Source organism: Gekko japonicus, unplaced genomic scaffold, assembly GCF_001447785.1.
Source record: "Gekko japonicus isolate JY-2015 unplaced genomic scaffold, Gekko_japonicus_V1.1 scaffold953, whole genome shotgun sequence".
NCBI lineage: Eukaryota > Metazoa > Chordata > Lepidosauria > Squamata > Gekkonidae > Gekko > Gekko japonicus.
This window is the reverse complement of record NW_015161979.1, coordinates 115,619-131,229: the sequence shown is the minus strand read 5'-3', so window position 1 is coordinate 131,229 and position 15,611 is coordinate 115,619. Positions and strand designations below refer to the sequence as shown.

Sequence of the window (15,611 nt, the reverse complement as noted above, 5' to 3'; positions counted from 1 at the left end):
TGACACTGTCTAACCATCTCATCCTTTGCCGTCCCCGTCTTCTTTGACCTTCAATCTTTCCCAGCATCAGGGTCTTCTCCAGTGAGTGCTCCCTTCTCATTTGGTGGCCAAAGTATTTGAGCTTCAGTTTCATTATCTGGCCTTCCAGGGAACAGTCAGGGTTGATTTCTTTTAGGATTGACTGATTTGATCTTTTTGCAGTCCAAGGGACTCTCAAGAGTCTTCTCCAGCACCATAGTTCAAAAGAATCTATTCTTCGGCGCTCGGCCTTCCTTATAGTCCAGCTCTCGCAGCCATACATGACTACTGGGAATACCATTGCTTGGACCATGCGTATTTTTGTTGGCAGGGTGATGTCTCTACTTTTTATCATGCTGTTTAGGTTCGCCATCGCTTTCCTCCCAAGGAGCAGGCGTCTTTTAATTTCATGGCTGCAGTCACAGTCTGCGGTGATCTGGGATCCCAGGAACGTGAAGTCTGTCACTACTTCCACAGCTTCCCCTTCTATTTGCCAAGGAGTGATGGGGCCGGATGCCATGATCTTAGTTTTTTTGATGTTGAGCTTCAAGCCCACTTTTGCGCTCTCCTCTTTTACCCTGAGCAAGAGGCTCTTTAGGTCCTCTTCACTTTCTGCCATTAGAGTGGTATCGTCTGCATATCTGAGGTTGTTGATCTTTTCCCCAGCAATCTCAATTCTGGCTTGTGATTCATCCAGGCCAGCATTTCGCATGATGTACTCTGCATATATATTAAATAAGCAAGGTGACAGTATACATCCTTGTCGTACTCCTTTTCCTATGCTGAACCAATCAGTTGTTCCGTATCCGGTTCTAACTGTCGCTTCTTGGCCCTTATACAGGTTTCTCAAGAGACATGTGAGGTGGTCTGGTACTCCCATCTCTTTAAGGACCTGCCATAGTTTGTTGTGATCCACACAGTCAAAGGCTTTAGCATAGTCAATGAAGCAGAAGAAGCACTTGACTCTACACCTGTGGAAATGAGGAGGGGGAAGAAAGAGAAATAACAAGTGAATGAATAAATAAATAAATAAAAAAGAAGGAAAGAGTTAAAGCTGGTAAAGAGAACCAGGTTAAAGCGAAAGCATTTGTCGGTATATTGGATTAGATAGTAGTAAATCTTGCACTAGTATATATTAAAAAAAGGGGAATCATTTCTCTTCAAACAGAAATCACTCTATCCAGTGTCATCACATTGCCAGAATAAAAGGGGACTGTGCATTTAAAATGGGATTTTTTAAAACTGAAGATTTGTGCTCATGAAATCCAGTTGCTTCCCCAGTCCAGAATCTGCCAGCCTTGGATGGGGACTCTGGCCTGAGCCCTCTGGCCCTGCTGACTTTGCCTCCTTCTTCTCTTGCCCCCCCACCCAGATGAAATCTGTGACTACTTTGGTGTCAAGATTGCCATGTACTTTGCGTGGCTGGGCTTCTACACATCAGCCATGGTGTACCCTGCTGTCTTCGGTTCGCTTCTTTACACCTTTACAGAGAATGACCAGGTGAGAGCATGGTGGCAGCGAGGAGGGGGGGGGGGGGGCAGGGTGAGAAAGGGGGAGGAGCCCTGAGGGAGGGCAGGTTCCTGTCTACCACAGGCTGGTCTGTGCCAACAGGCAAGGGTCTTTGCTGTCTTTGTTACTCATTTGGATTGCTCCATTCAGTGCCTTTGGAGTCTGCTTTTCAGCAGCTTCCTGAGATTTATTGTTATTGTTGTAGCCATCGGCCATAGCATCCCAGCGTATACACCAACATATAACAGTATGCCCTCCTCAACAAAACACCTTTACATAACAGAATAAAACTTATAAAGTTTAAAACTTAAGACGGTAAGAAATAAATGCAACAGGAAAAAATATCCGTAAGATCACATGGAATTACAATTTAGCTGAAATTCTTGCAGAATTAGCAGATACTGATTTCTTCCTTATATTTATTGATAAAAAGATAAAAGTAGCCACTTTGAGGGTAACAAAAGAGATAGCATGCGCCTATAAAAATTAATACATTCCTCATCTGAGCTGGAAGAATTTACACTGATTAATAGAAGCAGCAGTGTATCAACGACATCATTAAACATCAGGCTACAGAATTATAAACTCTTTGCACGATGGTATGTAACTCCCTTGAAGTTATTTCATGCTAAAGTAAAAAAAGACTCAAACTGTTGGAAAGGTTGTAACCAGTCAGGATCTTTGTATCATTGTTGGTGGACCTGCCCAAAAATACAAGGTTTTTGGAAATTGGTAATTATAAGAATAGAGTCTATTTTAGGAATTGATTTACCTAATACGCCTGAATCCATATTGTTAAATCTTTGGGGAAAAGGTATTTATTCACAAAATATTGAAGAACTGATATCTTTAATGCTTATTGCGGCTAAAACGTTAATAGCCAAGGTTTGGAAATCAGACAAAGTACCAACTATAAAGCAATGGTTTATAAAGTTATGGGATATTGTAATAATGGATAAAATGGCAATGTAAATTTTAGAAATGGAGCAACCTCAGAAAACATCAAAATTTTTAGAAAAATGGTTTGTTTTTTTCAACTATATAAATACTGTAAAGGATGGTGTATCCGAGTTACCTACTAAGTATATTGATTTTGTTTTGTATTGAATGTTGTTTAAAGTTTGGTTATAGAAATTGTTATTAAAATGTTATTAAAAAGTTATAATAAATAAAGTTAAAAAAAAGAAGAAGCAGCAGTGTATAACATAGTGTACAGTATCTTCCATCTAATTAAGCCCACAAGGTCAGAGGCATTGTTCCACAGGTATTTTTTTAAATCAGCCCTATAAATACTCAGAAGTCATAGTTTGAAAATATGCTCTAGTAAATTCCTTTCTTAAGTGGTTTAGGACAAAAAAAACAGTCACATGAACATCACACACAAAGCCTCCTCATACTGAATCAGACCCCGGTCTACTCAGACTGTCCGCGGCTCTCCAGGGTCTCAGGCGGAGGTCTTTCACATTATCTACGATCTGATCATTTAAATGGAGATGCCGGGGATTGAACCAGGGACCTTCTGCACACCAAGCAGAGGCTCTTCCACTGAGCCATTGCCCCTCCCCCAAGTCAAAGGCCCAGTCAGAACCACAGTCTTAAAACCCCAATTGGATATGTGGAAAGTCTAAAAAAGAGTTTTGAAATAAGTGCAACAGCCCCCCCGCCCCCGTAACATGTAATTACTTCTGCTATAGTTATTAAGAATGGAAGATGTAGCCCCAAAAAGTCCTTACAAGCTATGGAAAAGACAAGGAAAAGAGAAGTAGAGGCTGAAGGACTCTGAATTGTGCCTTGGAAAATGATGAAAAGAGATGACTTGGGGGGGGGTATTGTCTTTAGACAGTGAAGGAGTAAGAGTGATAGAAAAGAAAAAGTATTGTTAATGATTGACTCAGTTTGTTTAATGTGTAAATGAAGGGAAGTGTTATTGTAACTAAGCCAAGGAAGATCTCCTCTTTTGGGTTTTTAGGTAGTTGTGGGTATCTTTTCTTTATCCTGTATATGTAGTCCCCCTCCCTATTTTTTCTGTGATAGTTTTTTGTAGTTTGTAAAAATGATAAAAAAATCCCCTCCGGGGGCTTAAAAAAAGAAAAAAATGGAAGATGTCAATTGTTACGACCTCTAATAAAAGAATTTCCAGTTATTAGTTAACAGTATTCTTGTTACTGAAAGCAACAATAATACCTGAGGGAGAGCCTGCTTGGTCAGGTGCTTAGGGAAGGTGCACAGATTAGTCAGCTCTCAGCCCCAGTGAGATTGCAGTGGAAACATGGGGGAGATGGCTGAGGGTGTGGGGAGGGCGGAAGGACAATGGATCTTGGAGTGGTGGTGAATGTAAGCCAGTATGGCCTTGCCCATCCTTGCAACCTGACCTGATACCTGATTCAGGTGGGCAGCTGGGTTGGTCTGAAGCAACAGAACAAAGTTTGAGACCAGGGGCACCTTTAAGACCAACAAAGTTTAATTCTGGGGATTAGCTCTCGTGGGCATGCACACTCTTCTCCTGGGGAGCTGAACTCTGTTGTCAGGAGATCAACAGAAATTTCAGGGAATCCCCAAGCCCCACCCGGAAGTTGGAAAGCCTGTCACATCCAGCAGTCTTGTTTCCAGCAGTGGCCAGTGGGAAGCCCACAACCAGGACAGGAAGGCCGCGCCCTCTCCTGTTGGTGTCCAACTCGAACTCCAAGGGTGGACTGCTTCACTTCATGGAGGTTCCATTCTGTTGTGGAGGCTAATAACCATGGATTGACTTCTCTGTGAATTGGCCCGGTCTTCCTTTTATTTAAAAAAAGAAAGAAAAGGACCTACATGTATCACCACCACTGGGTCTTGTGTCATTGAGTTCCACAAGCTGCTGTTGCATAGCACTCTCATCCCAGTCCAGATCTCCTGTTTTTTCAGGATGTATCGGAAGGCAGATTGGAGCCTCCATGTTCCGAGGCAGTGTACCTCTGACTGCGTTACTTGGGAGAGGGGGGGACAAGCAACGGAAGAAGCCAGCTGCCTTCCTGCTGTTGTTTGTGAGCTGCTCTCTGGCTCTCTCCTGCTGGGCAGGAGCAAAGATCCAGGGCTGCTCGTGTGGATTTTGTGCCCGGCCCTGGAAATGCACAATGATGGCAGCCCTGCTGGGTGGGGACAGGCGGGCTGACTGGCCGGGCTCTCTGGGCTTCCTTCCTGCCACTCAGCCGTCTTTGCTTCCTCGCCCCCAACCCAACCAGACCAGCCGGGATGTCTGCTGCGTGATCTTTGCCATCTTCAACGTCATCTGGTCCACACTGTTCCTGGAAGAGTGGAAGCGCCGGGGGGCCGAGTTTGCCTACAAGTGGGGGACCCTGGACACGCCCGCAGAGTCCATTGAGGAGCCACGGCCACAGTTCCGGGTCAGTTGGGGGACTCTCTTTGGGGCCCTGTACACAGAGGAGGCCAGGACCCAGGGGCTGGAGTCCCAGGGAGGGGGGAGGTCTTCATGGGCCAGATGTGGCTACCAAAGAGGCTCAGCTGACCAGATGCTGTGGCCTCCTTTGGAAGGGCTCTGTGGCTCAGGCATGGCTATAGTGGCGCAGAAAGGAGGGCAGTGGGCCCTGGCTCCCGGAGTCCTGATTTTGAGAGTCCCCGTACTTAGCTGCACTGTTTTGCTGTCCGACCACAGCTTGCCAGCTCTCTGTAACACCCTCCTTTCCTTGTAGGGGGTGAAGCGCATCAGCCCGGTGACCAATGCCGAAGAGTTCTATTATCCTCCGTGGAAGCGGCTGCTGTTCCAATGCCTGGTCAGCCTCCCCGTCTGCCTCTTTTGCCTCTCCTTTGTCTTCCTCGCCATGCTGGGTTGCTTCGAGCTGCAGGTAAGGATGCTGGGTGCCCCTGAGAGAGCAGCAGAAAGAAATGGGGGTGGGGAGAAAATTCTGGGGTGGTGGTGGTGTGATTATTTAGATCATTAGGTTACCGAACTCTCCACCACAAGACACTGTGATGAGCACTGGCTCAGATGACTTTAAGCAGGGCTTTTTTTGTAGAAAAAGCCCAGCAGGAACTTATTAGCATAATAGGCCATACCCAGCAGCAGAAACTCATTAGCATATTAGGCCACACCCCTGACACCACAGCTCATTCGCATATTAGGCGTCCCGAAGCGGGGGACTCCCGGTTCGATCCCGGGGCGAACGCGCGTGTGCTTTGCGCGCGCACGTGCCGCATCCACATCACACGGAATTGACGCAATCACGCAGGGCACGCTGTGGGCGGGGCCATGACCATATGACGGAAAACCATAGAGTTTTCCCTCAGATGGTCATGGCCCGCCCCCAGTGTGCCCTGCGTGATCGCGTCACTTCCTGGTGACGTGCACGTCGGGGTGGAGTTCCCCCCGGGGCCCGATCCAGCGGTGACAGGGAACGGGCCTCTGGGGCGGGGGTTTCCCTGCCCCCCGGGGGGACTTGGCAAGCCTAATTGTGAGTTCAGTTTGCACGAGAGAAGAGAAAAAAAAAATGCAGTGAGGATTTTCATTCTAAAAGCACCTGGGAGAGGAATCCAGAATCGTTTTGATCTGTCCCTTCTTGACTTCTGTCAGATCTTGAGCATAAAGAGCTCCAAGTTGACACGGCCTCTGGCGTCCTAAGCATGAGCTTTCCAGGGCAGTGTGACCCACCAAACCTCGTGGGTGGTGCCCAGGAGTTCCCAGCACACATGCCTGCTGCCCATTGTGTCTTCCTCTCCCCCCCCCCCCCAGGAGTTTGTGCTGAGCATCAAAGAACTGCCCCGTATCGTGCGCTTCTTGCCGAAGATCCTGCTTGCCGTCATTGTCACTGCCTGCGATGAAGTTTACAAGAAAATCGCCTACTGGCTCAACGACATGGGTGACTGCGCACAAACAGACCCGGTTTTTTCTACCCCGTCCCCCCCACTTTATGCTGAATTTTCCTCACCTCTCTGTTAAATTGCAAGTTTGAGTACTCACGTCCTGAATAGGGGTATTTTGCCATTTAGGCCTGTTAGCATCTCTTAGCAGGTTCGATTGTTGTGCAGGGGAAACGTTAAGATGAAATGTTTACCCTCATGATGCTGTAAGTTAGGGTGTCTGGGTCAGTGGTCCTAAATGGAGCCTCCAGATTAAGAGGCAGCGTATCCTGTAGTACCAAATGCTGGGAACATCAAACGGGAGGATGTTGTCTCAATGCCCTGCTGGTAAAGAACAGTCAGCAGGGACAGCTAAATGACCAGAGACAGTATATACCCCTGACTGGGGGCAGGAGAGCAAATGACAGAGAAGGATCTTTTGCACCTTGTTTGCTGGATTCCTCAAAGCATCAGGCCAAAGCAAAGGAGGGCCTCTTCACCACTGATTTTTAGAAAGAGTTAGAAAGTTGTTCTCTTTTCTAAAGCTTTTCAGTGTTGGGGTGGGGGGGCGTGTTCATTGTGGGCACATTGTTTTTAAGTGCCTTTAGACTGAACATCTGGAGAAGTGAGCCGTGACTCACAAAAACTCCCACCCTGCCACAAACGTTGTTAGTCCTGAAGGTGTTCCTGGACTCTTGCTGTAGTGCTACAGACAGACTAACGTGGCTACCCGTCTAGATTCAACACTGATTTTCTCTGTTTTTTGATGAAAGTGGGGCATTCCTTTTGTAAGCCTCCTCGAGCCCTTTTTAGGGGAAGGTGGCATACAAACAGATAAATGTGGGTGTCACAGGGCTCTTTTTGTAGCAGGAACTCCTTTGCATATTAGGCCACACACCCCTAATGTAGCCAATCCTCCAAGAGCTTACAGTAGCCCCTGTAAGAAGAGCTCTGTAAGCTCTTGGAGGATTGGCTACATTAGGGGTGTGTGGCCTAATATGCAAAGGAGTTCCTGCTACAAAAAGAGCCCTGGGTGTATGAGAAGACGGAGTCTTGGATCCTGTGACATCATTCCCCTGGCGCTTCTCTCTGGCCGCGGCAGGCGTGTTAATCTGCTGCAGCGCTGGCTTCTTCTGCTCCTAGCACTTCCATGAGCATGAGATCGTTGTGTTTCAAGGAGTCCCTTGCGCATGTAGAAGCGCTGTTGGCGGAGGAAGCAAGGTGCTGCAGTAGAAGAAAGACCCTGCAACAGCTGGAGGGAAGGGCAACGGTGTCATGGGGTAGAAGTCAAAGAAAAATTAGGAAAGCCATGTGCACCTGTTCTGGAGGTACATTCGTATCATGGTCTGCATCTGAACATGTTGCAGTAGGCAGCCCTTAGAGCAGGGGTGTCGAACTCATTTGTTATGAGAGCCGGATCTGACATAAATGAGACCTTGTTGAGCCAGGCCATGTGTGTCATAAAATGTAATGCCAGGTAGCGGAGATATGAACTTCATAAAGGACACAAACACAAAGATTTTTTTAAAATTTAAAATAAAAACACGCTTAAAACATTAGCTCTGTAAGCTGCAAACCTGCTTTTGATTTATTGACATTCACCACAGAAATCTCATGCTCAGAGTTCGGAGTCTAGGACCCAGGTTAAGACATGAAATGGCTGAGTGGTTAAGAGAGTCTGCCGAAGCAAGCTATGATGCAGCAGCAGCAGCAGAACTGGAAGCAGGAGATGGCCAGTTCCACTGCGGGCCTGATGGAAGCCCTATGGGGGCCTGATCCGGCCCCTAGGCCACCTGTTTGACACCCCTGCCTTAGACAGTCTCTGGGAATCATGATTTTGCGGGGAGCAGCAGCCCTCTCTCTGCGGAGGCCGTCTCTGGATAACTAGCAGAGCAGTCCTAGGCAGAGTCACTCTATTCTAAGTTCTTTGAAACCAACAGGCTTAGAGGGGAGCAACTCTACTTAAGACTGTACCTGCTGCCCCCCAGGGTTCCTTAGCAGGAAACTGTGAATCAGGTTTCAAACGGGACCGAATTTGACTGGGTCTCCCCGGCTGATCCTTTGGTGGTGGTGAAAAGGGCCGTCAAGTTGCAGCCAATTTATGGTGACCCCTTGTGGGATTTTCAAGGCAAGAGACATTCAAGGGTGGTTGGCCCTTGCCTGCCTCTGTGTAGCAACCTTGGACTTCCTCTGTCGTCTCCCATCCAAATACCTACCAGGGTCGACCCTGCTTAGCATCCAGAATATCATGAGATTAGGCTAGCCCGGACTATCCAGGTCAGGAGAAATCAAAAAGGAAAAAAAACCCTTTTCTTTACAAATGTTATTTCTTTTTTATATCTTTTTGTTCAACCAGCTTCAGTTTTCTGCTTTCCACAGTCAGTTTTGTACACCTGTGTGCATCATCGCTGTCCACAGTTTACAGATTTTATGTACAAGTTCTTCTGTGTCTACAGGACATTAATATATGCCATAGACATGTGATGTTGATTGATTGACTTTGCCCACATACTGATTCTGGGAATTTTTTACTATGTGTTTGAAAGTTGAGAGGTTCGGAAGCCTGCTGGCATCTCTCAGTACTTTTGATTTGATGCCAGTGTGAAAAATGCAAACATTTTATGGGGAAAACATGAAGCAGAAAACAATGCAAAAGTAAACTTCTGTGGAACCTCTACTGAAAGTCACGTCTGCCTGTGACAAAGCAGGCGCCTCTCCATGAGAGCCTCTGTGCGAATGAGTGTGTGCCCCGAGGGCACCTGCTTGTTTTTGCTGAAACAGACTCTTGCAAAAGTAAGGGATTGTGGGTAGAACTACCAGTCTCCAGGTGGGAAGCCAAAAATGAGAGATCATGGGAGGAAATGGAAATCCAAACACAACATCCGTGACAAAAATAACTAAGAGTCAATAAAGATACGTTTGCAAAATCATTTACTATAGTCATTCTGTAGAAAATTCTCTTCTATTATCGCTCACACGCAATGGATACTGCGCAATATAAACAAATCCGTTTCACAAGAATTGCTTTATCTGAGCGTGTAGCAATCACAAGTCTTATCAACTTCTACTTATCAACTCTTGAAGGAAACATTCCATGTTGACTCTCTAATAACAGAACCCAAGGTCATGGAATGTTTCCTTCGAAAGTTGATAAGTAGAAATTGATAAGAACTTGTGATTGCTACACGCTCAGATAAAGCAATTCTTGTGAAATGGATTTGTTTATATTGCGCAGTATCCGTTGCGTGTGAGCGATAATAGAAGAGAATTTTCTACAGAATGACTACAGTAAATGATTTTGCAAACGTATCTTTATTGACTCTTAGTTATTTTTGTCACGGATGTTGTGTTTGGATTTCCATTTCCTCCCATGATCTCTCATTTTTGGCTTCCCACCTGGAGACTGGTAGTTCTACCCACAATCCCTTACTTTTGCAAGAGTCTGTTTCAGCAAAAACAAGCAGGTGCCCTCGGGGCACACACTCATTCGCACAGAGGCTCTCATGGAGAGGCGCCTGCTTTGTCACAGGCAGACGTGACTTTCAGTAGAGGTTCCACAGAAGTTTACTTTTGCATTGTTTTCTGCTTCATGTTTTCCCCATAAAATGTTTGCATTTTTCACACTGGCATCAAATCAAAAGTACTGAGAGATGCCAGCAGGCTTCCGAACCTCTCAACTTTCAAACACATAGTAAAAAATTCCCAGAATCAGTATGTGGGCAAAGTCAATCAATCAACATCACATGTCTATGGCATATATTAATGTCCTGTAGACACAGAAGAACTTGTACATAAAATCTGTAAACTGTGGACAGCGATGATGCACACAGGTGTACAAAACTGACTGTGGAAAGCAGAAAACTGAAGCTGGTTGAACAAAAAGATATAAAAAAGAAATAACATTTGTAAAGAAAAGGGTTTTTTTTCCTTTTTGATTTCTCCTGACCTGGATAGTCCGGGCTAGCCTAATCTCATGATATTCTGGATGCTAAGCAGGGTCGACCCTGGTAGGTATTTGGATGGGAGACGACAGAGGAAGTCCAAGGTTGCTACACAGAGGCAGGCAAGGGCCAACCACCCTTGAATGTCTCTTGCCTTGAAAATCCCACAAGGGGTCACCATAAATTGGCTGCAACTTGACGGCCCTTTTCACCACCACCAAAGGATCAGCCGGGGAGACCCAGTCAAATTCGGTCCCGTTTGAAACCTGATTCACAGTTTCCTGCTAAGGAACCCTGGGGGGCAGCAGGTACAGTCTTAAGTAGAGTTGCTCTTCCCCCCCCCCCCCCCCCGCAGGAGTTTGTGCTGAGCATCAAAGAACTGCCCCGTATCGTGCGCTTCTTGCCGAAGATCCTGCTTGCCGTCATTGTCACTGCCTGCGATGAAGTTTACAAGAAAATCGCCTACTGGCTCAACGACATGGGTGACTGCACACAAACACACCAGGATTTTTCTACCCCGTCCCCCCACTTTATGCTGAATTTTCCTCACCTCTCTGTTAAATTGCAAGTTTGAGTACTCACGTCCTGAATATGGGTATTTTGCCATTTAGGCCTGTTAGCATCTCTTAGCAGGTTCGATTGTTGTGCAGGTGAAACGTTAAGATGAAATGTTTACCCTCATGATGCTTTAAGTTAGGGTGTCTGGGTCAATGGTCCTAAATGGAGCCTCCAGATCAAGAGGCAGCGTATCCTGCAGTACCAAATGCTGGGAACATCAAACAGGGGAGGATGTTGTCTCAATGCCCTGCTGGTGAGCTTCCCAGAGGTATTTCCCATGGGCTACAGGCAATGGTCCCTCTAAGCTTGTGAGCAAAAATTCTACTTTTTGAGCTACTGGCATTAAAGTTGTGAGCGAGCAATTTGGCTACTGCATAAATTAGTTAAATGCAGTCCTAAGCATTTAATTAAAGCAGTCTTAAATTCTAATTTTAAATGCTGGTTTTATGTATTCTGTTTTATGTATTTTATTTCTATCGTAAGCTGCCCTGAGCTCTGTAAAGAAGAAAGATGGCTGATAAGTGTTTTAAATAAATGAATAATATAATCCAGCACACCTGTAGCCAGTCTTCCTTCTAAGCTGAGTTAGTGTGAGCTAGCTCACAGTTTTTTAGCCTCCAGCTCACACATTTTTGCCTTAGCTCAGGAAGGATGGCTCCAGAGCTAACTAATTTATGCAGTAGCCAAATGGCTCACTCAGAACTTTAATGCCAGTAGCTCACAAAGTAGAATTGACCTTTAGGAGGCAGCCGAAGGGGGAGGGGGCCAGGCGCACCTCTCGGGGGAGGTTGTTCCATAATCATGGGGCTGCCACCAACAAGGCCTTCTTTCATGTGCCTCCCAGATGAGCTTCTTTGATTGATGGGACAGTCAGGAAGGACTCTCCCTGAGATCTGAATTCCCAGGCAGAAACATGTAGGAGTAGATGGTCCTTCAGATACTCCGGTCCCAAGCCATGCAAATGGATTTGAGTTTGGTGTAGTGGTTAAGTGCGTGGACTCTAATCTGGGAGAACTGGGTTTGATTCCCCACTCCTCCACATGCAGCTGCTGGATGACCTTGGGCAAGTCATAGTTCTGATAAGAGCTGTCCTTGAAAAAGAGCCGTTTCTATCAGAGCTCTCTCAGCCCCACCTACCTCACAGGGTGTCTGTTGTGGGGAGGGGAAGGGGAAGGAGTTTGTAAGCCGCTCTGAGACTCCTTTGGGTGGTGAAGGGCGGGGTATAAATCCAATCTCCTCTTCTTCTTCTGTTTTGAAAGAGGGTGGGGCCAGGTAGGGCTTTTGCCCAGAAAGTCTTCTGATGAGCCATTGGAGATCTTTGCAGATATGCCGCCACAACACAAAGATCTTTGCTGCATGATTGAAGGACAGCTGGGGCAGCCATTTTGTGGCAGGCTTCACCTCTGGATAAGGTGGAGCTTTGGTCTTTACTTAAATTTTAGAATACTGTCTGCTGGATAGCAAATGGCGCAAAACATTTAACAGAGTGACGGGTTAACAGGCAAACACTGACCAATGTCTGTGATCAGGTGCTGACATCATCAGAGGTGAGGAATATACTGGAAGGCCCTTTCCACAGAGGGAAATCCCAGATGAGCTTCTTTGATTGATGGGACAGTCAGGAAGGACTCTCCCTGAGATCTGAATTCCCAGGCAGAAACATGTAGGAGTAGATGGTCCTTAGGAACAATGTCGTGGAGAGTTCCTTCTTTGATCCTTCTTCTTTCTCACGGCCCTCTTTTCTTTTTCTTCTGGCAGAAAATTACCGCTTGCAGAGTGCCTATGAAAAACACCTCATCATTAAAATGGTCTTGGTAAGTTGGGATGATTTGCGCACTAGCTCAGATGGCTTTTAGAAACTCGACAGAGGATGGCTCGGTCTGCAACTAGGAGCCACAGGAGCTAAATTAAAACCTCCAGGTCCCGAGGTTTGTCCAGAAGAACCTAAGAGAAGCCAATGTTGGATCGGGCCAATGGCCCATCCAGTCCAACACTCTGTCACACAGTGGCCAAAAATACCAGGTGCCATCAGGAGGTCCAGCAGTGGGGCCAGGACACTAGAAGCCCTCCCACTGTTGCCCCCCCAAAAAAAAAACACCAAGAAGACAGAGCATCACTTGCCCCAGACTGAGAGTTCCTGTCTATACCTTGTGGTTAACCTCTGCTCCATATGTTTATCCAATTCCCTTTTGAAGCCGTCCATGCGTCTAACTGCCACCACCTCCTGTGGTAGTGAATTCCATGTGTTGATCACTCTTTGGGTGAATTCTATCCCTCCGGAGCTAGGGCATTGCTCTTTCTGCCTGGTTTGTGGGCTCTTTAAGGGGGCTGGTGAGCTGGGGCTTCAGCCGGCAGCCCACTCAGGTACTTTTTGGGTCAGTCACCAGTGACCCAGCAGGGAGGTGAGGCCAGGGCAGGGCTCATGTGAGGGTGCACAGTCTGGAGCGGCCGTGGAGCTCAAATTCAGGGCCTGTCTCGAGCCAGGGCAGGGCTCATGTGAGGGTGCACAGTCTGGAGCGGGCGGGGGGCATAGCTGCAGGGAGAGAGGTGTGGCAAGGGGTCTGGAGTGTGGTGTGGTGGCTGAGTGTAGACTAGCATCTGGGAGACCTGAGTTCGAATCCCTGCTCTGCTGTGGAAGCTTGCTGGGTGACCTTAGGTCGCCACATCCTCCCAGCCTAGCCTACCTTACAGGGCTGTTGTGAGGATAAAATGGAGGAGAGGAGGATAGGGTTGCCAGGTCCTACCTGGCTGCCAGTGAGGGGCCTCCTGGTTCCTCCTTGAAGCCACCGTGATGACATCATAATGTTTCTGACATTGGGGGCGGCGCTGTAGGTTTGGGGCAAAACTCTTGGCATCAAAACCATAAAGTTTTGCCCTAAACCTAGAGTGTCGTCCCCAATGGCAGAAACGTGATGACGTCCCAGAGGGGACTTCTCAGGGGTGGAGCTCCCCCTGCTGGATAGCTGGGCCACAGCCCCTGAAATTGGGGGATCCCCTGGCCCCACCGGGGGCATTGCAACTCGAGAGGAGAATGCTGTAAGCTGGTTTGGGTCCCCATTGGGGAGAAAGGAAAAATACGGATGAATTCAATAGATTTCCTCCAACCGTACTACAACCCTGTTTCTCTCCCCCTCCCCTCTGCTTTTCCCGCAGTTTCAGTTTGTAAATTCATACCTAAGTCTTTTTTACATCGGATTCTACCTCAAGGACATGGAGCGCCTCAAGGAGGTATGAACATCCCAGGCCTGGGAACTCCAAGGCATTGAACAGGGTGGCGTGATGTGGACAGCCCTGGGTGCCAAAGCCCTCACCCCCTCAGCTCCCACCTGGGGGGGGCCGTCCCTGCAGACTGAGACCCTCCCGGGCTTCCAGGTTAACAGCCGAGTCGAACCTGAGTGGAACGGCCTGTCCGTGTGTGGTGGCGGGGCGGTCTGCTTCCCCCTGAGACTTCTGGGCAGAAATGTCTTCCAAGACTGGCTCTCCCCCCCACCTTTTCCAAACAGGACACCGTTCGTTTCTCATTTTCTGCAGAATGTTTTATTTATGGATTTTATAGAGTGTTTAGGTTTTGAAGGGAATCGTCCTAGCCTGAACGCCACATCTGAACGGCCAGCTTTCCTGTCTTCATCTTCCAGTTTGGGTTGCTTTTTACTTTTATTTTAAAATTTAATTTAATTTTAATTTCCATCCCCCTCTCCTTCTCCCTGTCTCTCTCTCTCTCTCTCTCTCTCTCCCCCTTCCCCCCCATCCACAGCTCCTGCTCATCTTTTCTCTCTTCCAAAGTCTGGTGCGTCAGCTCAAAGACGCCCTCCTCCCTTCTGTCCTTCTGCAGTTCCACCTCTCCCTCATCCTCCTTAAGAACCTGATGAGTTTTTGCTGGCAGTCGGGCACCTCCAAAGTAGGAGCCAGGTGCAAGGCCCAACTGGCCCGGGGGGTGGGTGGGGGAAAGAAGCTGGGCTGGAGTCCCTTGAGGGAATAATGGCATGACAAATATGGAGTGTGGTGCAGCATGTGGGAGACGTGGGTGCGGATCCTGGCTTGGCCATGAAGCTTCCCGGGTGACCTTGAAGCCAGTCCTCCTCTTTCCGTCTCACCGACCTCCCTCGTGGGCTTGTTGCAAGAATCTCTTGAGCCCCTCGGAGCTCCTTGGAGGAAAGGCAAGAGGCAACGGAGACGTCATGGATTCCTGAGGGGGTTACAGTCTGGATTCCTTAAAATAAATACATCCAGTTGGTCAGCCCTGTTGGTCTGAAGCATTACAACAAATTTAGAGTCCAGCGGCACCTTTAAAACCAACAAAGGTTTATTCAAGGTATGAGCTTCCGTGTGGATTTCCCCCCACACAATGTGTGCACAACATGTACACATGAAAGCTCATACCTTGAATCAGGGCCTTTTCTGTAGAAAAAGTCCAGCAGGAACTCATTAGCATAATAGGCCACAGCCAGCAGCAGAAACTCATTAGCATATTAGGCCACACCCCCTGACTGCACCACTCATTAGCCTATTAGGCCGCATTCCCATGTTACCAGAAGTGTGGTCATCCAGCCACACCCACCTTTACTTCTTATTCTGTTGACCTTGTTTGTGGTCAAAACCCAGGGCCTTTTTTTGTTGCAGGAACTCCTTTGCATGTTAGGCCACACACCCCTAATGTAGCCAATCCTAATGAGTTCCTGCTGTTGGGTGTGGCCTATTATGCTAATGAGTTCCTGCTGGGTGTGGCCAACTTGGGAGCCAGCCGGAACTCCGTTC

General features: G+C 47.5%; 1 protein-coding gene across 1 annotated transcript in view; it reads left to right on the top strand.

Annotated features, from left to right (window-relative positions):
* The window catches only part of ANO8 (anoctamin 8), a 52,807-nt gene that overhangs the window by 26,227 nt on the left and 10,969 nt on the right, over positions 1-15,611 (top strand). Inside the window, exons 9-14 of the mRNA XM_015429756.1 lie at positions 1,391-1,518; positions 4,746-4,907; positions 5,214-5,366; positions 6,251-6,377; positions 12,615-12,670; positions 14,010-14,084. Of these exons, the coding sequence (XP_015285242.1) occupies positions 1,391-1,518; positions 4,746-4,907; positions 5,214-5,366; positions 6,251-6,377; positions 12,615-12,670; positions 14,010-14,084 (701 nt within the window). The remainder of the gene's footprint in view (positions 1-1,390; positions 1,519-4,745; positions 4,908-5,213; positions 5,367-6,250; positions 6,378-12,614; positions 12,671-14,009; positions 14,085-15,611) is intronic.